At 43.1% G+C, this 23,974-nt stretch overlaps 1 protein-coding gene across 1 annotated transcript; it reads right to left on the bottom strand.

Annotated features, from left to right (window-relative positions):
* Positions 1 to 1,808: 1,808 nt before the first annotated feature.
* Positions 1,809 to 22,591, bottom strand: LOC139651678 (Krueppel-like factor 5). Its single transcript, XM_071528690.1, has 3 exons — positions 22,331 to 22,591; positions 2,333 to 3,269; positions 1,809 to 1,936 (listed from the first exon to the last, which is right to left on the bottom strand). The coding sequence occupies exons 1-3, from the start codon at positions 22,469 to 22,471 to the stop codon at positions 1,842 to 1,844; spliced, it is 1,173 nt and encodes a 390-aa protein (XP_071384791.1). The 5' UTR covers positions 22,472 to 22,591; the 3' UTR covers positions 1,809 to 1,841.
* Between the last annotated feature and the right edge of the window lie 1,383 nt (positions 22,592 to 23,974).

Below are 23,974 nucleotides of genomic sequence, written 5' to 3'. Positions count from 1 at the left end.
GTAGCATCTGTACAATGGAGAGATCAATTTTTTCTCCTTTGTCATTCATTCATTCATTCATTCATTCATTCATTCATTCATTCATTCTCTCTCTGTCTCTCTGAACATGTTTCAGATGAGTAAATCTCCATGCTGCAGGTCTGAGGCTGCTGGGAAATCTACAGGTCTCATCTTACAGAAGTGAACGCATCGAAACTGCCCTTGCTCCACTCTACCCCCCCCCCCCCCCCCCCCCTCTCTCTCCCTCCTCCTCCTCTTCCCTCCCTCCCTCCTCCCTCCTCTGAAAAGGGACTGAAAAGCAGGAGTAACTGGTTTGGCCTTCACCATAATTGTGTGTCTTCCCTCTTTTTTTCCCCCTCCTCCCTCCATCCTCCCTCCCTCCCTCCTTTGTTCTCTCTCTCTGGGGAAGCGGGCCGGACAGGCTCGGGCATGCAGGAACACGGTGGAGAAAAAAAAAAAGAAAAACTCTTAAGGAAACTCTTAATGTGGCTTCTTTGTCTTTTTTTCCTCGTCAATGTTACGTTCTTCATCTCTATTGTTGTTGCTAGGCGTATCGAAAGCGGTTACAAAATGTACAATACACAAAGTGAAGCTGACTGAAGTCACGGCTTGGCGGTTAGAGAGGCGGCATAACATTATTTATTTATTTATTCATGGGTTGGTTCGTGGAGACACTAGAAATTAAGGTATTTTTCATGCCTTTTGTGCAGGTTTACAGGGTTGTTAATGAGTTTTTAATGGAAAGTTCCTGTCTACCTGAATTTTACATTGAATTAGAAAGTAAGCAGTCAAACATTAAGGGGTCTTTAAAGTGGTTTTGATGGGGTCTCCTCCATTAATAACTCCCTTAACTCATTTTTAGGAATTTTGCATGAATTAAGGGGTGAATGAATGTAAATGTAAGGTTATTTTAAGGGATTACTGGTTTGTAGAGGAGTAACGGAAGGAAAGTAAAGGAAAAGTAAAGCATATACTGTATGTAGTGTGACTTCAACACATAAGTGAGGACTTCAGATTGACACAACAGTTATCAAATTAGCAGCAATCTCGGCAACAACAACCACAACAACTGCTTGAATTTAGCAGGGAAGATAGTTAGCTAGCGAGCTGCTAGCTAGCTAACTAGGCAGCTAGCGATAATGTGCCAAATATTAAAATATGAACCTATATCCTTCTGGATTCTTGAAATCCATTTGTCTCTATTATGTTTTTCAGAACAACAGGACAAAGCTGGGCTGTAGACTCACTCTTCCAGGTAGAGTTTCAAAATGGCCGCCGTGTGAATAAGGTCAGTAGTCTCCCCTTCCTCAGTAACTAGCACTGCATCCTTGAGCCAGGCCAGTAACCCTCACATGCTGCAGGGAAGCTGCCTCAGTGTCCAGCAGCAGAAGACTATGGCGGTTGTTCAGTGTGAATTTGTGTCACTGTGTGTTTGTGAAGCAGCGTGTTGCTGAAGAAGAGCGTGTGTGTGTTCAGCAAACCTGGCCTGCATTAAGAAAAGTAAATCCCTTAAAGGCTTGACGGGAAAGCTAATGTAGATAAGATGACAGATATTGTTCACGCTTTGCTCTGTTTTCCTGCACCGCACCGTGCAGGAGCTGACCGAGTTCAACATCCACCCAAACGGGCACAAAATCTCACAATATGATGTTATGGCATAGTAAAAAAAGGTTAAATCAGCTTTAGATATATAATGTCATAAAGATATTTAGGTCCCGCTTCCACAAAACGATGCAGGTAGCATCTCTGGACGATTCCAGACGTCATTTCATTCATTTTTCTACACAGGTTTTGAACACCGGTGCAGGCCGTCGTATCAACATTTATTTCAAGTAAAAATATTAGCCAAAAACCCACGGAAAACCCCTTTTCTTACCTGTGTGCGTCCTCTGGTGGGCCTTCAGATGAGAGCTCTTTGTGTAAACTTTGGTGCATCCTGTAAAGAAATCACAGAGAAAAAGCGTGAGTCAGCGTAAACGTGCTCACCTCATATTGCTCTGGGACACAAACTTTACCTCGACTACGAAGTCATGACCCTGTAAGACAATGTTCTGTTATCTGAGTCGTTTTTCACCCATGACTCAACGAGAATGATGACACACCAATGACGGAACATGAGGTAAGAATATTACGCCAATGGAGTCAGATCATTTCACTTCAGTGCAACTTGGTCTAATGTTATTTTAAACATGTGACACTCGTTTACTGAAAACCAGTGGAAATATTTGCCCCCAGTGGAAGATTATTCTTTTGTTCTAAGAAAAATAAGATTTACAGACAGAATACACGATTGGCCTGTTCAGATGGGCATTTTTACAAACCGAGCACTGACCTGGGAAGTCACAGAAGTGGATCCTCCTCTTCTCCAGCTCTGGATTGTTCCGCCTGTTGTACCTGGGCCCCGTCAGGACGCCCTGGCCGTGCGTCATCAGCATGGCGTGATGGGACAGTCCCTGCACCTTCAGCCCCGCCAGACGCTGCTGGTAGGGCGGCGGGAGCTGCGGAGACTGGGCCGCCGCGCTCAGCAGCTCGGCCTGCGTGTCGGGGCTTCCCGGCTGGGAGTTGGGGGGCGAGGGCGGCAGGCTGTGGGGCTGGTGCTGGGGGGGGTTGGCCGGGGACGGCTGGTAGTACGGGTGGTGGTGCGGGTGCTGGTGCTCGGCCATCACGTAGTCGCCGTTGGCCGTCGTCAGGGCGACGCTGCCGAGGTTCAGCATGGTCCTGCCGCCGGGCGCCGACTGGCCGCTGTGGGAAAGCGTCATGGTGAGGTCGCCGCCGGTGACGGGCATGTGGTAGACTTGGGGCTGGGGGGCCGGGGGGCCGATGTGAAGCTCCGTGTCCAAATTCGGCTGCTGCTGCTGCTGCTGCTGCTGGGGACCGGCCGCCACGCTGACCACGCCGCCGGAGCTCATGTCCGGTTTGATGAAGAGGCTGTTGACCGCGGGCGGCATGCTGAAGACGGAGGTGAAGTCCGGTAAGGCCTGGGTGGCGGCGGGGACTGAGCAGGGCACCTCCAGCCCCGGCTCCGTCTTGATCTGGTGGGCGGACAGCGTCTTGGTGTTGGGCCGGTACAGGCCCGTGCGGAGGTGAGTGGTGCTGGGCAGGATGACGTTGATGTTCAGGCTGTACGGAGCGGTCGGCTTGTCCTCGGAGAAATACTCGTCGACCACGGAGGCGCTCTCCCGCCGGTACTTCTTGTCCCCGGTCACAATAGCCGGGCCGAGGGGGGCGCTGCCAATCTGAGGGAGGTACTTCTCCATCTCCAAACGAGTCTGAAGGAAGACAGAAGAGAGAAGTGAGGAACAGACTCACCTCAATGTCTCTTCACAAAATTACAAACTGCAATTCACATAATACCAACCAAGCCAGTCTCAGTCATCTCCTAGATAGATAGAATGGATGTAAGAAGGATGGCAAAGGATTTTCTATTTTTGAATGTTGAAGAAAATCCACTTTTTGAATTTGGTTACCACCCTCGGATACTCTTGTTGTGGTGAAGCAGCAAATGTTGAAGCTACTCAATAGCTGAATGGGAAGTGCATGGTGCTGATAGGCTGCATATGCCCTGACGGTACTGTGCGGCACTTTGGTTCACACAACATACAGTACAGTACAGTATGCTGTTTGCTGGATGTTTTTATCCAAACGCCAAGTTCATAACTGGAACAGCTTTGAGAGAGAGCGCCGCAGAAAACGTTGCAGCAACATCATAGTAGCAGCGAACATATTTGTTTAACACAGACACTGATAGGGCATTTGTTTAACTGCTGCAATTATTTTGTGAGATTAATGGGCAGGAGGCGATGATAAGGTGGTTGAGACGTGGCTCAGGTCCACCCAGCGGACAGTTAATAGAGACAAAGTGACAGAGGGAGGGAGGCAGGGGAGAAAGAAAGAAAGAAAGAAAGAAAGAAAGAAAGACGGTTGGAGCGCTGGTGGTACCAGGACTCCCTCCTCCGTCCCTCCATCATCCTCCCCTCCTTCATTCCTCACATTCCTGTTTTCCAGTGGAGCTCGCTGCCCCGGCTGCGGAGCCAAGACGAGGGAAAAGGATTAGGAACGACGGAACCGGAGTTTCCCTCAAATTTAAATCCGCTGGTTAGTTCCTCTGCTCTGGTTGAAGGTTTGCCAGTCAGTGAAAGCAGCTGCTGTTGTGTTTAGTCGGAATGAAAAACCTGCAGACTCTCGGGTCAGCTGATCTCAGGCTGTGGTTACACCTGCTTCAATGCAACTCATCATGATGGTCAATAAAGTGATCAATAATAAATGATAAATGGGTAGTTAGCATGAGCAGTGATAGCCACCATGGATGAGCAGACAAAGAAAAGAGAAACTCAAACTGCATCAATAGATAATCCAAGGAGAAAGATGTCACAATGCTGGACACACTAAACTAAACTACAAAACAAAACTAAACACGGATCTTGAGGATTAAAACTTTACATAAATTATTGGGGTTATGAACCGGACCGCCTCCGATCACAAATGTCTTACTGAATTAAGCCACAACATCGCAGGAGAGGAAACAGCAGCGCTTTCATAAAAAAAAAAAAACAGAGAGATGATGGAAAAAAAAATCAGTAGTTATCGCTTCATCTCGATTGACTGGAATATGTTAAAAGAAAACAAACTGCAGGTGCTGCTGTCTGTCTGACCAAGATGGATCGTGTTTTCTTACCATGATAAGATGGTGAGAGTGACAGTCGATAGAATGATATAAAGGAGAAAGAGAGAGGAGGAAGAAGAAACCGAGACATAAAAACATCAGCAGGTATTCCAGTCTGTCTGATGTGGAGGGATCCTGTTTTTTTAATCAAGATAAAATGTGTGTTACAGGTGTCAAAGTAATAAAAGGATAGAGCAGGTACGGCTTTGTAGGAAACTTTAAAAAAGAAAAATGTCAGTTTGCAAGAATGGACTGGGAGCCACTGGAAGAAAATAAATTGCAGGTTTTTCCTCTCTGTCGAGGAGGATTATGTGTTTTTAATCCTGATTAACTGGTGTGTGTGACAGCTATGCCTTCTGTGTGTGTGTGTGTGTGTATGTGTATGTGTGTGGGTGTGTGTGTGTGTGTTATCATTCAAAGTCTAGCAGACAGTCCCTCCTTTAGAGGTGCACATGGCGTTAAGTGCAGGATCTGTCTTGCAGAAGCTCTACACACACACACACACACACACACACACACACACACACACACAGATATATACGTACAAACAAATGCACAAGCAAACAAAAAAATCAATGCATGTACGCATGCACCACAGAAATGAATACGTGCAAACAAGCAAATGTATGCACGCACACAAACACACACTCAAGTATGCACACACTCACACACACACACACACACACACACACACACACACACACACACCAACATACACAAACATGCTGCAGGTGAAGAGAGTTCCCTCCATGGGTGTGGCAGATGGATGTGGAAGAGGTGATGCATGGAGAAGAAGAAGAAAAAAAAGAAAAAAAACACAGCTGAACCAAAACAAAGGGGAAGCCATGAGAAAGACGGAGCGAAACCTAAACACTGTCAGGTAAAAATAGACCTGAGAGACAAATCTGATCCGCACAAAGCCAACAGCTACCACAGATCACATCACTGATGAATGGATAGAAGGAGGGAGGGGGAGGGGGGAGGGGGAGGAATTGCAGAGAAATAAGAGAGAAAGAAACAAAAAAAAGAGACGGAGAAGGGAGGGAGAGAGAAAGAAATGAGGAAGAAAATAGAGAAAGAAAGAGACAATATCGGCTCGATATACCAAACCAATAGATCGGTCTAACTAGGGATGCACTGATGTGTTTTTTTTTAGGCCGAAACCTGATGAATGGACGGAGAGAAGAAGAGAAAGAAATGACAGAGAAATACAGTAGCAGAGAGAGACAGAAATGGGGAAGAAGAAAAAAAGAGAAAGAGAGGGAGAGAGAGAAAGCGAGAGGCTCATTATGAAACTGATAGCGATGTGGAAATGAGGCTGCTGACCTGCCGCTGACGTTTTCATAACCGACTCCAACTGACTGCTGAGCAGGAAGCTGCACAGAAACTCTCTGGAGCTTTCTGAGAAACCTGAACTGTAAAATAATAACTGTAATAAATCCGCCGAGCCAGAATTCACACAAACGCAATGTTCAATATGAAGACACAATGACAGCTTACAGGTCACATGACTGACTACTGTAGGAGGCTTGACTTAGTCTATAGAATGTGTAAAATAATGACAAATGCCCATCACAAGTTACCAGAGTCCAAAGCACAGAGTCCAAAGTGATTCTTCTTGTGTTTTTAAAAAAAAAAGACCATTTTAGTTTTATTCTGTTGCTAATTTGACAGTTGTATTAAGTCAGTCATTCTCAACCTTTTTTTTATATCAAGGACCCCTAATTTTGATGAGGATCTGAGAATATTTTTATTGTCTGATATGATTTTGTCCAGAATTCCATGACTGTCTGTATTGTAGGTAGAGAGATAACAGAGAAACTATGATCAGAACAGTCATTCTTCTACATTCTCTAATTGTGTTAACTTAAATGAAGGTGAAGTTTAACAATTCATCAATTTGCTGGGGACCCCCTGGAACCCCCCCTCAAGGACCCCTGATGGTCCCTGGACCCCATGTTGAGAACCGCCGTGTTAAGTAACATACTCCTAGAAAAAAAGGTCACAAAAATTACACAATCGGCCAAATATCAGCAGTAAAAACAATATCAATATCAGCTTTTTTAAGCTGCAGATATATCAGTGCATCCCTACGTTTAAACCCAGGAACACACCATCATAAGTCTCTCTGGAAAAGATCCTCAGCCAAATGTCTGAAATGTAAACAAATAAATGTCTGGAAAGCATGAAGCCTTTGGAAAGTCTCCACCCACACTGAGACCGAGACCGAGACCGAGACCGAGACTGACTGGTGGACTAACGACCAACAAGCTGCTGAAAACCACTTGAGAAGAGAAGGTGAGACTGATATACAGTATATGTGCTGTTTATAAGGCTGAATGCAATGAGGACCTGCAGACTGTCTGCTCCATGGCTCACGGCTGCCTGTCCCTGGTTCAACAGAGCAGCGGTTCTCAACCTGGGGGTCAGGACCCCCCATGGGATCACAAGACAATTCAGGGGGGTCACAAGATGATTTATGGGATAGGAAAAAAAACATATTTCTACTATTTCTGTACGTTTTCAGCCTCTCAGTCTCCTCTGATGATCAAATGAAACAACCTGTCAACCAATCATTCTGTGGTTGAAGTGTTTCTTTGCTTAAGCAGCCTGTGATGGGGCGGCAGGGGCATTGCTTCGTTTTAAGGACTTTTAAGGAATTGTGATTTTAAGGGCCAATGCAACAGAGGGGACCCGGGAAGCTGTGTGGAGAAACTGCTATGAAATCTGAGGAATAACCTCTGCACCGCCGCACCAGAAAAACACGAGTCATCTCCGTTACAGATCAGTGGGAGCTCTATGTGCCAAAAAAGAAACAACAATCAAAACCCTGAGTGTTCCCCGGGTCGACTGATTCTGGACAAATGATCCAACGAGGTGCTGATGCGTTCGAGGTCCGTCCCGCGGCTCAGAATGTCCGGCTGGACGGGCGGGACAAAGGAGCGCCGACGGGCCGTTTCAGCACCGCTCCGCTGCAGCGCCGCGTCAAGTGCCAGCAGTGTCAACACAGTGGAGGGACTGTAACGCTTCCAAATCTCTCACCCCCCCCCCCCCCCTCCACCTACCCCCCCACCACACACACACACTCACACACACACACACACACACACACACACACACACACACACACACACACACAGCACCCCCTTTAGCAACCCGCTGATATGTTTTCATACTCAGGCCTTGGAGGGCTATCGCTTTATCGCCACTTAAACCTGTGAGGTCAGTTCTTTGTGTGTGTGTGTGTGTGTGTGTGTGTGTATGTGTGTGTGTGTGTGCAAGAGAAAGAGAGAATGAGTGTGTGAGTGGGTGTGAGTCAGTGTATGTGTGTGTGCATTTACGTATGTGTGTGTATTTAGGCGTATGTGTGCATTTCTGTTCTTTGCAGGATAATTATGGTTTTAGTTTAGTTTTTTTTTGTAGTATTTTTTTTCAAATGTTAAGTTTAGTATTTTTGGTAGCAGTGGTTTTTAAAGGTGATGATCATGGTAGAAGTTCAGAACAGGTATTTTGTTTATGCTTGATACAGGTATTGTGTAATACAAACAATAAAACATAAATTCTTTTTTTTCACTTGGTGTTCAGTAAAAATAGCCAAAAATTATCTGCCAGAAAAATTCAAATGAAAATGAAAAACATTTTTTTCACCTTAGTTTTACAAGTAGACAAGACAGTCTTAGTTCAGTTTTAGTTTTTTTTCACAAAGTTTCGCATTTATTTTTATTTCAGTTTACAATCATATTTTTAACACCTAGTTTTTGTCCTAGTTTTGGTTTATGGTAATAACTTTGGTTCGTTGTATATGGTTGTATTTGTTTATGTGTGTGTGTGAGCGTGTGTGTGAGCGTGTGTGTATGTGTGAGTGTGTGAGAGAGCGAGTGAGAGAGACAGAGAGAGAGTGAGTATTTGTGCACATTTGCATATGCAAGCTTATGTGCATTTGTGTACATTTGCATGTGTGTGTGTTTATGTACATCTGTACATGTCTGTGCATGTCTGTGTGTGTCTATGCTTTCTTACTTACTTACTATAAATAAAGATTTATGTGTGTGTGTGTGTGTGTGTGTGTGTGTGTGTGTGTGTGTGTGTTCACACGTGCGCGCAGGCTGATAAATGTAGCGTTCATCGCTGCCTTGCCATCAGTGCAATCTGAGCGGCGGGTGAAATGGAAGACTCGGGTATTTACTGAGGAAAAAAAAAACAAAAACAGCTTTTCTCTTTGGTTCCCATTGAGCGCTCCTGTCTGCCAGGACCGCCGCCTTTCAGGACGGGACAAACAGGCCCTGTGTTGCCGGGGTGCTGGCAGCTGTAACCCTTGGGTGCCCTTGGCCTCGTCCCCCCGCTGGCCGGGACGTCCTGAACCTCTGCTTCCTGTCTGTCTTCTTCTGTCTTTCTCTCTACCGGCATTTCTGTCTTTCTCTCTCTCTCTGCCTCGCACAGAAAAAAGTTCCCTGTGCGGCGCTGAGTGTGTGAAGCTGCAACAGGCAGCTGTGCACAGTTTTGTATTCTGATCTTATTAAAGTCACAATGAAACGGCATTTTGAGAGCATCTTGCTTCCTTATTGTGATGTATGTCATGTTGAAACAGGATGTTTCTGTGATGTTTTATTGGTTGGAGTTTTTATGTTGCTTCCTGGTGCACGATGATGTCACCACTAAATATTTTCTATTCTCCAGGAAGTTGAAGTAATGAGATTGTGTTATTTTGTAATTTTTTTTTTGGTCATTTTCATGGAGGAAGCTTTGGGACCAGAAAGTCGGCAGTCCTGACACCATCTGAAAAATTGTTTAAGTAACGCTCTTCCCTCACTCAGCAGTTCCTATCGAGGCGCCCTTGAGCAAGGCAGCGAACCCCCAACTGCTGTGAAGCTGCTACTGGCTGGCAGTAAAAGACTTGGTGGTTGAACTGGGCTGAGAAGCTGCATGCATGATCCTTACCAGGGTGAAAAAAGGTTTAAAAAATATAAATTTAAATTGTTTAAAATTCCCTTTCCATCAGAGAAATCACAATCACTGGTCAGGTCAAACAGCCTTTGTGAACAGTATATGACTTATATTACTGTGTATTAGGGCTGGACGATAATTCAATATTATTGTTTATCGTCTTTCAGTGGGATTATATTGTGATGATATGATGATTGATTTTGGGATATCGAGACGCACAATTCTGCTGTCTGAACTGATGAGAACAAGCAGATTCTATTTAGAAACTCAGACAAAATGAAGTATGGTATGAATATTATGAGAAAATTTCAGTTTAGTTTGACATCACACATTAATTTGATTATTTAATGTGATTTCGCATATTTGAGCCATATTGTCTTATATATCGATATCGAAAAAATTCCTTATGATTATCGTGGTATTGATTTCAACCATATCGTCCAGCCGTACTGTATATTCCAACCTTTCAACCTTAATGGGAAACTTCAGTTCAGTTGTAATTTAAATACCTAAAGGGATACCTTGTGATTTTGGGCAGTTTCTCTAAAAGCGTCTTGTTAGCGCTGTTTACTTTCTTCATCATTTTAAGCAAGAGGCACAGCGAGCCGGAAACTACCACTCAAAACATCAAGGTGTCTCTTTAAGAGGTAAAGTCGGCCCACAGATCTCAGATTATCGGAGAGCAGAGCGAGGAGAACAACCCCGGGCCGAGACTGAGCCGGTTAATAATTGGAGAACGTGTACAACTGCTCTGCTATGAATCCTTACTGCTGATAAGAAGCCGTCTCTTATCAGCTGTGGCTCTGGGTTATGGGGGAGAGTGGGGGTTTCCACACTTCCGGCCTTTTTACATTCTCAAATCATAGTTTATTATGATTACTAACTGATGATACCCTCCTGAAGGTCTGTTGACTGAAATTTTCTCCTCTTAAAAGTGAAGTAGAAAGGATACCAGTGTGCTCAGGTGATTATTTTTCTTCTTTTTTTACTTCAATGAGTGGTAAAATGGCATGCTAGTCTGTCAAACCAAGGTCCCTTCAATATGCTGCAATATAATTTCCTCACAAAAAGGCATTGAACCTTCCAAATGCCACAGATAACAAAACATATCCAATATCACATCCTGTATTCCTGCTCAATAATTGTGATTATGGCTCAAAATTTCACCTACTGTATATCAAGACAGTTTAACTGACAGGGGATGAAGCAAAATCCAGTTTTTTCAGTTAAGATCTCAGCTGTAAAAAAAACATTATTGCACTTCTGTAGCGGCACCAGGCTTCAGAAACATTGATGAGACTCTGGACCATGGACTGGTGGTAAAACACATCCACCACCACTGGCCTCAGATCAAATCCTGCTGCAATCCTCCTCTACCTTCCTGCTGTCTCCACAAAGTAAGTCAGAGCAGCCGTCTGGCCCTGCCCCCCCCCCCCCTCTCTTCCTCATCTCATCTCCCTCCTCTTCCTCAGCCTTCCTCCCTTCATCCCAAAAGCCTCCAAGCTAAAAAGGTCAGTCATCTCCTCTGGCCTCTTCTCCTGCTAATTGCAAAACAAATGGCTGCTTCTGCGGACTAATTCCCCTTTATGGCTCTCAGGAATGCAGAGACGGTGGCCATTCGCCCTCAGATCTCCATAAAAAAAAAATGACTGATAGTGATAGACACCCCCCCCCCCCCCCCCTTACCCCTCACCCCCCCAACCACCCCCGTCTGCCCGATGTGCATCAACGGAGCACAAGTCCTCACAGGGTCAGTGCTGGTGGAGCAAAACAAAACCTTTGAGACCATGATGATGTTTTATGGCCACTGATGGAGAGATAGGAATGCTTGTTTTGGCTTCCTAGGACAGTGACTAGTGGAGAAGACAGGGAGGATGGGGGGGTGTGAGGTGGGGGGGTCAGGTGGGGGAGGGGGGTGTGGGGGGTCAGTGGTGGACGTTTTTATCCAAAACACCTTACAGTCACATCAGTGCATATGATTTTTTAGTGGACCCAGCGTTTCAATGCCGTTTCTCCTACAGAATCAGACCAGATTTTGAGTTTTAATTTAAAACTTGCTCACTTATTTGGATCAAGTTTGTAGTTCATCATGAAGTGACTCGAAATGTCAAATTTCAGTAAATCTTAGGCTACTTCCAGGCAGCAGAGAAACAAAAGTTTAGATGCTACCACCTTGTGTAGAGCAAAGTAACAAGCAGCCAATCAGGAGCCTGTTTGGGACGGAGTTTTGCTTTTGATTTGATTGGCCCGCGGTCAGGCAGAGTGTACGGTGGCCAGCAGGGACAAACTTTGAAAACAGGCCAAAGACTATATAACTGAGGCATTCAAATGTTATCGTCGCAAAAAGTAAGCAGCCAGTGTGGTGGGCTATTATGTATTTCACAAAAAGTAATATCTGAGAAAAAAATAGACATGATAATACATTTATATAGTAGAAATGTTTTTTTTTACTTTCCCATAAATCACCTCACGACCCCAGAAAATTATCTTGTGACCCTCTGCGGGGTCCCGACCTCCAGGTTGAGAACCTCTGGTTTACACCATGAGCTTGCAATGCTGCAGGTTGAAGCCTGGCTTATGAGTGGTGTTGAGCATCCCACCTCTCCTCTCCCTCTGTGTGCTGCCTGACAGCAGAAAAAGGAAAACAATCAGCGTTTCCATTAGAAACTGTGAAGTTTCTAATGGAAATTTTGATGAAGAATGAATGTGAGACTGTATTGATCCCTGCAGGGGGGAATCCAAAGAGGTCAGAGGTCAGGGGTCGGTAGGAGCTTGACACTAACCACTAGGTTTTCCCGGCTGCCTGTCAGGACCTGATTCCTTTTTACAGGAATCCTGCTGGAAAAAAATACTGAGAGACTCATGAAGCGGAGTTTGCTCCCAGACTGTTTCCCTGGATCAGTAGCTGTTGTGGTTTCATATGGCTCATGTTTGGATACTGTGATATCTATTTCCAAAACACTACAAAACAAGGTTCATTTGGGGGGGAAAAAAAACATCAAATGGAAGTTCATCATTCAATATCTTTAAAGTGTAGAGGAACCGGTGTGTACAGCTGCTGTCATCTTGTGAAAAAATTACTTAACTATCTCTGAGAAAACAATCATCCACCGTCTGAAAAAAGTGACACTTCCAAGAGAGTGCAAAATGACAACAAATTATGGCACTTTTTTTGTAAAGAATAACAGGCAGGTTTGTCCTTGGTTGACAATATGTTTAGAGATATATTTTTAGAGATACTTAAGGTAATGTTGGGTTTTTTTTTCTGCAAAATGAACTTGAACTTGTTTGCTTCAGGTGAGAAAGCCCCGGATGATGAATCGTTATCGTCTCTGCAGCACTGCGGCTGAATGAAGGGTAAACAGTGATAATCATTAAAAAGATTAAAACAGGCTTCAGCAGACGAGGCTGCAGACCACAGACATTAGCAGAGTCAGTCTGATGTGACTGGCGGTGGGTGGCATGTGTCGGCACGATGTGTGAGCTCAGCAGACAAAGACCAAACAGCCTGAGCAGAGAACAGCAGCGTGAGTCAAAGGATGAATCTTAAGTCTCTCTCTGCTCACGACACCGGCAGTCTCCACTTGTTTTAGACTCATATATATTGGGCCGATACTGGGCTTTTATTAAATATCAGACATCAACCGGTCATGTGGAGTTTCCTCCCTGACCTCAGCTGAATAAAACCTGCCTGTAAAATCTGTAGTTAGATTTTATTTCATGTGCATATTTTATGCATTCGTTACATTTTTTCAATAATGGTTTAATTCTTCATTTAAAGGCGGTAATGTATCAGTAATGTATCCATTATCACAATACACGCAACACAAAAGGAACAGCCAGTCTGCGAGTCGGCACAGAGACAAACCCAGCATTGACTTGACAACAACACACACAGAATACATCAGAGCTGCAACGATTAATCAATTAATCGATTAGTTGTCAACTATTAAATTAATCGCCAACTATTTTGATAATCGATTAATCGGTTTGAGTCATTTTTTAAAGAAAAATAAGTCCAAATTCTCTGATTCCAGCTTCTTAAATGTGAATATTTTCCGGTTTCTTTACTCCTCTATGACAGTAAACTGAATATCTTTGGGTTGTGGACAAAACAAGACATTTGAGGACGTCATCTTGGGCTTTGGGAAACACTGATCCACATTTTTCACCATTTTCTGACATTTTATAGACCAAACGACTAATCGATTAATCGAGAAAATAATCGACAGATTAATCGACAATGAAAATAATCATTAGTTGCAGCCCTAGAATACATTTATCACAGAAATCAAAAGGGCCAAAGTATCAAAGTATCAGGACAGTGAGTCAGGGTTGGAGGTTCTTGCTGGTATCATTTTTTTTAACATACTTAACCATGGAGGCCAATAAAGACACCGAATGAAATGGTGACACTCTGCTTTTGGCTCAGACTCTTCTTTTCAGATCAAATCCATACTAATCTCAAGATGAGTAAACAGTAAAATCATAAAAAGAGAGTCTAATTTAGCTCACTGTGTCAAGATATTTGACTGTATCTAGGAATGAAGGAGAGACATTCAAAGAAACTCACTTCCCGTTCCCAATCACTGTGGGCTTCCTTCCAGCTGAGCGCTGGCTGTGAGTCAATACTTGAGAAGATGCAAATCAGCTGAGTGTTGTCATGGAAGTCAAATCATTAGTCAAACTAAACTAAAACCATTTCAGGCCTAGGGCTGCAGGAACAACGTCCCTCTGCAACGAAGACCGACAGAGGAGGAGGGACAGTCCAGTTCAGTTCAGCTCATTACTAATGGAAGACTGGCATTTTCAGGATTTTCTGTGATGCCGATCACGTGCCGAAACGTGACAAGATCTGTTCAGAAGACGATCTGAACATGAGTCAGTCTAAAACCTGGATCAAAACCATGACATCACTAGTATGAGACACACTTGAGCCTCCAGGGACAACCTAAGGATGTAAAACAACTTTAAACCATATCTGAGTATCGATCTTCAGGACTCATTAGGCGTGACCGGCGGCTCGCTCCTGGTCTTCATGCCATGAAGTTACTCTGTAACTTTCTCTGTCGTCTCTGCTCAGTCTTACAGGAAGCCCACCCATGATATAATGACACAAGAATCTGCAAATAGGTTTCATATCAGTTACTTATTCTGTCATTACTGTGCAGGAACATGGACAAAATACAATATCCACAAAGAAAAAAAAAAGTGACGTCTACTCTTCCAAATGATTGAAAGAACAAAACTAAAACAAATTCAGCCTCTGCTACATTTTGAAGATAACGCAAAAAACAAACTGACAAATTGTAAAAACTTGTGCAGACTGGATCCTTCATATTTTTGAATTTTTGAATGATGAACTTCAGATAAACTCTTCAACTGTCCCATGTAGGTAAATCCTGTCCTTTGTCTTCGCTTCCCATCTACAGCTATTTTGCAGCATCTAGTTGTTGCCATCTAGTTTAACTCAATTAAAGTCACAAAATTGCCTGCTAAGAACAACTCACTGCTGTATTGTTGTGCGGTGGAAAACTATGACCCACAGTCAAGTGGAATCCAATGGAAGATTCTAGAGAAAGGCTCAGTGTTAGTTAGGATTAATCTTTTACATCTTGATTATTTTTCTACCAGACACTCATCACATTTTTCCTTTCGTTTCCTCAAACATAAAAATGTCATAACATGTTACATGGCATTCCTCATTGAAACCATGGGGGCCAGAATCCGAAGTATTCCTTAAAGTATTGATCTGCAACATTTTCATATAAATAACTGTCAGTTTTGCTTCTATCGCTAATTGATCTATCACAGTAGTAATTCAGCCTATATCCAGTTGATGAAAGCGTTTCCATTGTCTGTTCTAAACAGCCAGGTGTCTGGTAGCTCTTTCCTGGGAAAAACACAGGAAGAGATGCGTTTCACGTTTCCGGTTTGTTTGTAATAAACAGAAGAAGAAGAACTGGGTAGTTAGTATCAGCAACGATAGCCACCATGACTGAACAGACAGAGAAAAGAGAAACTCAAACTGCAGCAACAGAAAATCCAAGCTCCGCCCACACTGTTTGATTGACAGGTGATCTGTGCAGTGCAGTGCAGAAACACCACAGTGAGGCTGAGGGACAAAGATGGAGACTAAATAAAACAAAACAAGGACCTCAGTGATTACCACTTTAAACACTCACTGGCTTTTCTTTGCTAGACAATAATCTAAGAATCCTAGAAACCCATTATAGTACCACTGGCGATAGATATTTTTCTAGATCAATAGCCTGTGGCCAGTAACTTTCTAACACGGCTAGTACAAAATTATCCTGATAGCTGGAGTTTGAAAGTGACAAAAGGAACTTAAAACTGACCTGCCGGGCTCGTTCACAAAATCCTTTAAGTTGTAACACACTGTGTGGTTATCATGACTCGTGCTTAAAAAAATATCACTTCTCTCTTGTGGAAAACCTCAATTTTGGTGATTTTCATTTCATCAAACTGAAGATTCACCCTGTCCATTCTCATAGCCATAGATTTCCCTCGGAGGCATCTGAAACTCAGTCAAAACCTGCAGTAAAGAAAATAAAATCCATATACTGTCGGTGTCGGGAAAATCCAACTCTTTGAAAACATCAGCTTTCAGTCAATCTTTTACCGACAGCTTCTCCACAAATATGTACCGGCAGAGGGACAAACGCTTCGACACACACACACACACACACACACACACACACACACACACGCACACACACACACACACACACACACACCGACAACAGCAATACAAGAACGATGATCTGATCTGAGGTGCGACAAGCTTCATCTTCTTTTGAAAATCACCTAAAAACCTTCCTGTTCTCCAGAGCCTTTGATCAGAGCCTGTATATCGCACACTTGTATTATTGTTACAAATGTTACATCCATCTGTTATTTTATCATTGTTTTTATTCATACGTCATATTTTACTGCTCTTATTGATATTTTTTTTAGTAATTTTTAGTAGCATTTAACTCGTTTATTTCTTCTAATGCTATTTTATTACTTTCTCTTGTTCTTCTAAAATGTTACTGAAAAATTGAAAATGACTTTTCTGTGAAGCACAATGAACTGCTTGTGCATGAAATGTGCTTTATGAATGAAGTTTGACTAACTTTAAACCTAAGTAGGGCTGCAACTAACGATTATTTTCATTGTCGATTAATCTGTCGATTATTTTCTCGATTAATCGATTAGTTGTTTGGTCTATAAAATGTCAGAAAATGGTGAAAAATGTCGATCAGTGTTTCCCAAAGCCCAAGATGACGTCCTCAAATGTCTTGTTTTGTCCACAACCCAAAGATATTCAGTTTACTGTCATAGAGGAGTGAAGAAACCAGAAAATATTCACATTTAAGAAGCTGGAATCAGAGAATTTTGACTTATTTTTCTTAAAAAATGACTCAAACCGATTAATCGATTATCAAAATAGTTGGCGATTAATTTAAGAGTTGACAACTAATCGATTAATCGATTAATCATTGCAGCTCTAAACCTAAGCCTAACATAACCCTAACCCTAAAACTAACCCTAACCTAACCCTAGCCCATGTGACTGGGGGGTTGAACTTTCTGGCCTTTCACCGCCTGCTGCCCTCGGGGCGGCGGTGACTTTCTCGCGGCGGGGCGATATCCTCCCCCCCCTCCCGCCCCGGGGCGGCCTGTGGAGATCAGGGATAAGCGCCGCGGCCCTGCTCAGACAGGTCGGGCCACATACTGCTGTCACGACACGGCCTCGCTGCAGCCGGCTTTAAAAACACCAGATCACCAACGACGACCACGGCACAGAGACACGGAGCTCAGTGGGGGAGACGGGGAAAAAGACCCGGACACTTCTGTTCTGCTTCGTCCGAATCGGCAAAAAACTGTTTAGGTTATGAGAGAGAGAACGGAGAGAGAAGAAGAAAGAGGAAGAAGGAGACAGGAATATAGTGGCAGGGAAAGACAGAGAGAAACAAAGAAAAAAAGAAAGAAAGAAAGCCAGCAGTGGACATAGACAGATAGATAGATCGATAGATAGATAGATAAAGGCAAGGCAAGTTTATCTATACAGCACATTTCCTACACAAAGGCAATTCAAAGTGCTTTACACAATGTATATAAGACATTAGATAGGAAACACAGGGTAAGATAAATAAAAAAAACAAATAAAAAGAGATAATTTAGTGCATAAGAAGGGAGAATAAATAAAGAATTAAAATGCATAAAAAGAGAATAAAGGGCAGTGCAGAACAAAAAAAGTTTTGAGCCTGGTTTTAAGATAGATAGATAGATAAATAGATGGATAGTTGGATGGATAGATAGATAGATAGATAGATAGATAGATAGACAGACAGATAGATAGACGGATACATAGACAGATAGATAGATAGACAGATAGATAGATAGATGGATAGGTAGATAGATAGATGGATAGGTAGATAGATAGATAGATAGACAGATAGATAGATAGATAGACAGATAGATAGATAGATGGATAGGTAGATAGATAGATGGATAGATAGATAGATAGATAGATAGATAGATAGAGAGCTGTCTGATCGGTGTGGAATGTGTTTGATGCAGCGTCTGCATGCAGCTTCATGTTGGATCCACATCGCTCTGTAACCTTCTCATGCTGCTCCTCATTAACCTGCCGATGGCGTTAAACCATTCCACTTAACATGACTGCTTTGTTCTTTTCAAAGTCATCGTTTGCATAACACCAAGTGCTGCATGTTACAACAAAAAATAAAAAAAAAACTAATCTCTCAATCAAAACCCCAGAGGGAACAGCAAAGGGTTAGTATCACATCATTTGTATGGTAAAACATGCTTGCAAGCATAATTAAATCTTTTTTTTTTTTTTTTGCATTTTAGACTTTATTAGACTGTTCAAAGTTGAGAGAGACAGGGAGAGAGAGGAGGACGACATGTGACAAAGGTCCTGGGCCGGATTTGAACCGGTTATATCGTACACGCTTTAAACCACTAAACCACCAGGACGTCCCGGCACTGTGTGATGAATTGTTCAGGTGCTTCATGGAAAACAGAAATGTTCACATTCAGGAGGATCCTGACACCAACGCCGAGGGGTTTGGAACCACTTTTACCCGCCGGTCCAGCCAAGCTTTGTTCAAATCCACTGAGCTTTATTTTAAATTCTAGTCGAGATCCCAAGGTTTCCAAAGATACCACACATGCCCTGCTGAATTACAGGGAAATGTGTAGAAGCACAACACATCTAGGTTTTTTTCCATTTGATGTAACGGAGCAGCCGTAAAAAAAATATGGAGCTTTGGGTTTTAATATTTCACTCAGTGTAAGTGTGATACAGCTTCAGTGAAGCGTTGGAGCGAGCAGATACAGATTATGTTTGTGCCCGTTGTCGTACAGCAGTGGTTCTCAACGTGGGGTCCGGGGACCACCAGGGGTCCTTGAGGGGGTTCCAGGGGGAAATTCACAAGAAAAGAGATGTAGAAATGACTGTTTTGATCATAGTTTCACTGTTATCTCTCTACCTACAATGCAGATAATCATGGAATTCTAGACAAAATCATATTTAACAATAAAAATATTCTCATATTTGGGTCTGAGACACAAAATCTCATCAAATGGGGGTCCGTGGCTCTAATGTGGACTAAATGAGGAGTCCTTGATATGAAAAAGGTTGAGAATCACTGTCATACAGTATGAAAAAAAAAAAAATCTAACTTTGAAGCCACTTAAGAGCAGATTTAAGGGCAAACTCTGAGCATAAGGGGTTAAATCCTGGAAAGAATGATTCAAGGCTTAAATTCGTACGGCCGCTGTGCTTGTGCAAGGCGTCCAGCGAGGTTTCACCGTGGCTGATATGATTCACGCTGTCCCACGGGCACACAATCTAGTCCTTGAGTCATTTAGGCTGTAAAATACTTCTTCTCCAGGGTTACAGTTTATGACGATCACTGAGTTCTCAGTTTTACAGCAGTGAGCCGGGCAGAGCGCGGACACGCCGTCTCCCACTGCTGTAAAACAACCTCCAACTTTGTTCATAATGAGTTCACGATCAGAAATGATTTAAAATTGGTTGCTATACCTACAAGACAGCAATAAAACAGCAGTGACGGCGGTCTTTACGGCGGTCATGAGTACGATGACGATGCAGCTAGCTACAAGCCGCGACCTGCTTCCGTACAACGGTTACCAACGCTTTACCACCGTCCGGAAAGCTTTCCTCAAGGCAGTATGCGTACATAAATAGTTTAAAAGATTAAAACAAGACAGATTGCCAACTAGCTCCCTCGTTACCACAAGAGATGACGTAGGAACCAGTGCATCATGGGTAACTGTGGGATTTATCAGCAAGGTTAAGACTTTTTGGTCTTTGATCATTCAGAGTGCTTGAGTAAACTTGTAAAAGAAAGTCTAACAAATGATTTAAACCTTTAAAACATTTTCGTAGAATTCCTTCTTGCTGTTCACACAGCTGGGTGAGTCTGCTAACCCAAGTTTAACCAAACGACGAAACCCGGACAGAAACGACAAAGGACAAAATGACGAGTACCCGGGCCAGGGAGAGAAAGAAAATGAAGTAAATTCTAAAGCAGTATCTGAAGTTAGAAAGAAAGAAAAGCCTGGAAGCAGATTTATAAGCAAAGTGGGCGGACCTGATGTGTTTAACATTGCTTTGACCATCGGATGTGATATTTTCAGTTGCATATTCTACGTGTAGCGAGGTAACGAGTTATGGCTGTTCTCCCCACTTCTCCAAAACTCAAAACCCTATTTTTGGCGCTACCCTAGGCATCGAGTCAAGAGTTGCATCGTGCCAAGCGGTGAGCGCTGAGCAAATGGTGTCCCGTCTAAAAGTGACCGATAGTTTAGGAAAGACGCACAATCCTGCTTCAATTATTCCTCTTTCCTAAACAATGGGTCACCAGCAGGGATGAGGCAGAGGGTAAACCCACCTACATGCAGTTCCCACACCTGATTTAGCCTGAAAATGTAGGACCGAAATTTAAAGTATACTTCTTAGTAAATAGCATCAAACTGAGGTATATGAGGATAGAGCCTTTCAAGAAAAAAACACAATACAGTAATGCCTTTCTGAAAGTGTGACTGACTTTTGTTTTCATTTGTGGTCGCTTGTGATCAGAGTTTACATAAAATCAGGACATCAAACTGAGTCATGGCCCGTTTTTTTCTCTTTACTTTTTCCTGCTGTGTGTCCTCACGTGAGCCAAGCAGTTTTAGCCCGGGGTCTCAGGGTCTGCAGGCCGGGTTTACCGGTTGTGTTTACTGGTTTTTCCCCCCCCGTCCCTGTTTACCAAACACCTGGCAGAGAGCCAGACTCGCAGCGCGATCTGAGGGAGTCCGGTTTCTGTTGTGGTCACGCAGCGCCATCGTACAATTCACAGCCATTTAACTTTAATGTGGCTGTCATGTCTTGGCTGTGACCAGTTGTTCATGTTTAACAAAGGGCAGTGGTGGGGAGGTGAGAAGAAATAATGTTGTTTTTCCCACCTTGTTTTACCTACTTTCTGCAGTTAATTAGGCTCAATGTGTGTTATAATGTGTAGGACTGTCAGCTCTGGTTGTTAAACACACAGGATGAGTCACTTCCTGAAAAGTCCAGGCACTTTTCTGGCACCAGAGCGACATTCACAAGCATGGACTACTTTTCTCTGACAGACACGGATCTACGAATCAGGGGAGATGATGTGGGAGAAAAACATTTTGCAGATTTGTCTATTAAAGCTCTTACTTTGTCTATTAAAGCTCCTATTCCATTATTTGATCATATGACTTCACCGTTTCTTAAGTCGAGGACGGATGTCATAATTTGAGGAAAGAAGAAAGCTGCTCTCGCCTCTTCTCAAATCAAGCTTTAAGAGTCTGAAGCAAGGCTGAGTAATGATCAAAACCAGGCCATCAGCTGTATTTAAGTAGGCTACAGAGTGTGTTCATATCAATAACACAGTACCTATAAAGCTCATTTGTGTTCAAAGAAACAACAACAACATATCCTACCTGTACTACAACAAGTAACTTTTTGCTTTCACATAAAGAAGTCTACAGTTACTGACTGCACAGCCTTTCTGCACCCAAATCAATAACTTTACAGCAAGTAATCCCACAGCTTATTTAAAATGAATTACAGTTAATGCAAGTGCAAAACAGGTTTGTGTCTGTGAATGCCATGACTGCGAGCAACCGCAGACAGAACAAGTGCAAAAGACAACAATCATATTAATAACATGTTATAACTACATAGCCTGTTTTTTTTTTTTTACAGACTTCATACTAGGCCTACTACTAAAAGCACACCTTGTGTATGAAATGCGCAGTGCAAATAATTAGAAGAATTAGAAGTAGAGCCCCAGCAGGCCTCCAGCCTCCAGCCTGGAGGTGCAGTTAACCTGTGAGTTAACACGCCAGGTGTCTTTACAGGACTTTAACCCGCCCGCCTGCAGCCGAGCCGCTGCCGGACCCCACAGCGCTCCATAAAAACAACAGCACAGCACGCAATTACACGGTAATTAAACGGTTAATAGCAGCGTTGTTTATCCTCAGACGTTGTATTCAGACCTAAGCAGCAGGTAGAGCCACATTTTTTGCTAAGACTGAAAGTGAGAATCCAAATACATTAAAGTGTTGTGTGTTGTAATAAACCCCGGGAGGCCGGACCGCCGGTTCCCCGGAGCCCGGCCGTCCGCAGCGGGTCGGCAGAGACTCTCACCCCGGGTTTGACTTCCTCGAACACGGACGCGTCCTCGGCGCCGTCCGCTCCCGACATCCTCACCGGCTTCAGCTGCGTGAAAACCGCCCTCTCTTCTGTAATGTGCGGCGGATTCATGGCCAGTCCTATACTCGCTGCCATTAAAAAAGTGTTGATTTAAACAAATATGTCTTCTTGCAAGTCTTGGTTATGTAAAGCACATAGAGATTATAATAACTGCGCCTTTTTGGAGCCAGGTGCGCGGTACAGTGTACGTCCAAAGCCCTCCCCTCTCTTCTGGCTCCCAGGTAGATTTTACCTGAACTCAAGTACGGACCTGCTACCTGGAGGCGATGACTGACACACACCACAGCCAATCAAAACAGAGGATGGTCCAATTACCTGTGTGGGGGGCGGGACTCACCTGAAGAGACACCAGGGACTGGAGGAGGAAAACAACTGGAGGGCATCGGGCAAAGCATTGTCTCTTCAAATGTGGGTCGAGACACAGCACGCACGCGCACACACACACACACACACACACACACACACACACACACACACACACACGAATAAACCCAAGCCTCACTTTCAAGATAACACTGATTTCATCATCTGATTTAAAAAAAAAAAAAAAAAGCACAGCTAAGTCACAGCAACTGATCTTCCTCACACTCTGGCCAGCAAACTAAAACATATTGGTTTTTATTTTTTCTGTCATTAACTAACAAACAAATAAAGACTTTTTTGCTGGCAAAAAGTTTCTTATTAATAAGTGAGCAACAAAGATGCTTTCTCCCAAAGAGAAATGATAAATGCTGGTATCATTTGGTTGTGTGTATCAGCCACTTTGACACATACCCAAATATTAAGCCATATTGTATAAAAAAAAAAAAATCTAGTTGGCTGGTGAAACAGAGGAATTGGAAGGTGAATTTTGGGATCAGCAGCAGACACTGTGACAGGTGGCTGTCCACTTCTTTTTTCTTTATTGATTTAAAAAACAGTCAACCAGGATCAGGTGTTCAGTCCTTGGACGTCTCTAGTTTTGTAGTGAAATCACACCCGATTTATAACAAAATATAAGCAAAATATACATTCCCAAGTGGATAAAATGGGAATTTACATGGACTTATATTCCTCAAAGTACACTAACATGTGCACACACACACACACACACACACACACACACCCCCACACACACACACACACACACACACACACACAGGAAAAACCCATGATTGCGCTTTTTTGCATGTTACAGCAGAGTCAGCAAACGAAGCTTTAGTCATGATGAGTAACAGCAAAAGAATAGAATAGAATAGAATAGAATAGAATAGAATATAATAGAATGGAATGGAATAGAATAGAATAGAATAGAATAGAAAAGAAAAACCTTATTGGCATCTGTTGCAAATGTTAATGGTTATAACTAACTTTGGTGCACAGGTATAGAAACGGTATACAAGTGTTACAGAAGCATATACAGACATATTTAAAGACAATGATCCTATAACAGACACTTGAGATACAGAAAGAGTCATGCTTGGAAACTCATGCTCGTTGTTTATTGCACAGGTCGCATCAACAGCCCAACAAACAACAAACACCTGTTGAGGGCAGAAAAAGGCTGTGAGGAGATGAATGAACGTTTGAACGAGTCGG

The sequence above is a fragment of the Centroberyx affinis genome, unplaced genomic scaffold (assembly GCF_046629955.1).
Source record: "Centroberyx affinis isolate AG114_WGS23_722 - 3 ecotype Tasmania unplaced genomic scaffold, CSIRO-AGI_Caff_v1 ptg001700l_1, whole genome shotgun sequence".
Lineage (NCBI taxonomy): Eukaryota > Metazoa > Chordata > Actinopteri > Beryciformes > Berycidae > Centroberyx > Centroberyx affinis.
The sequence above is the reverse complement of the archived record's forward strand: the minus strand, read 5'-3'. Positions and strand labels throughout refer to the sequence as shown.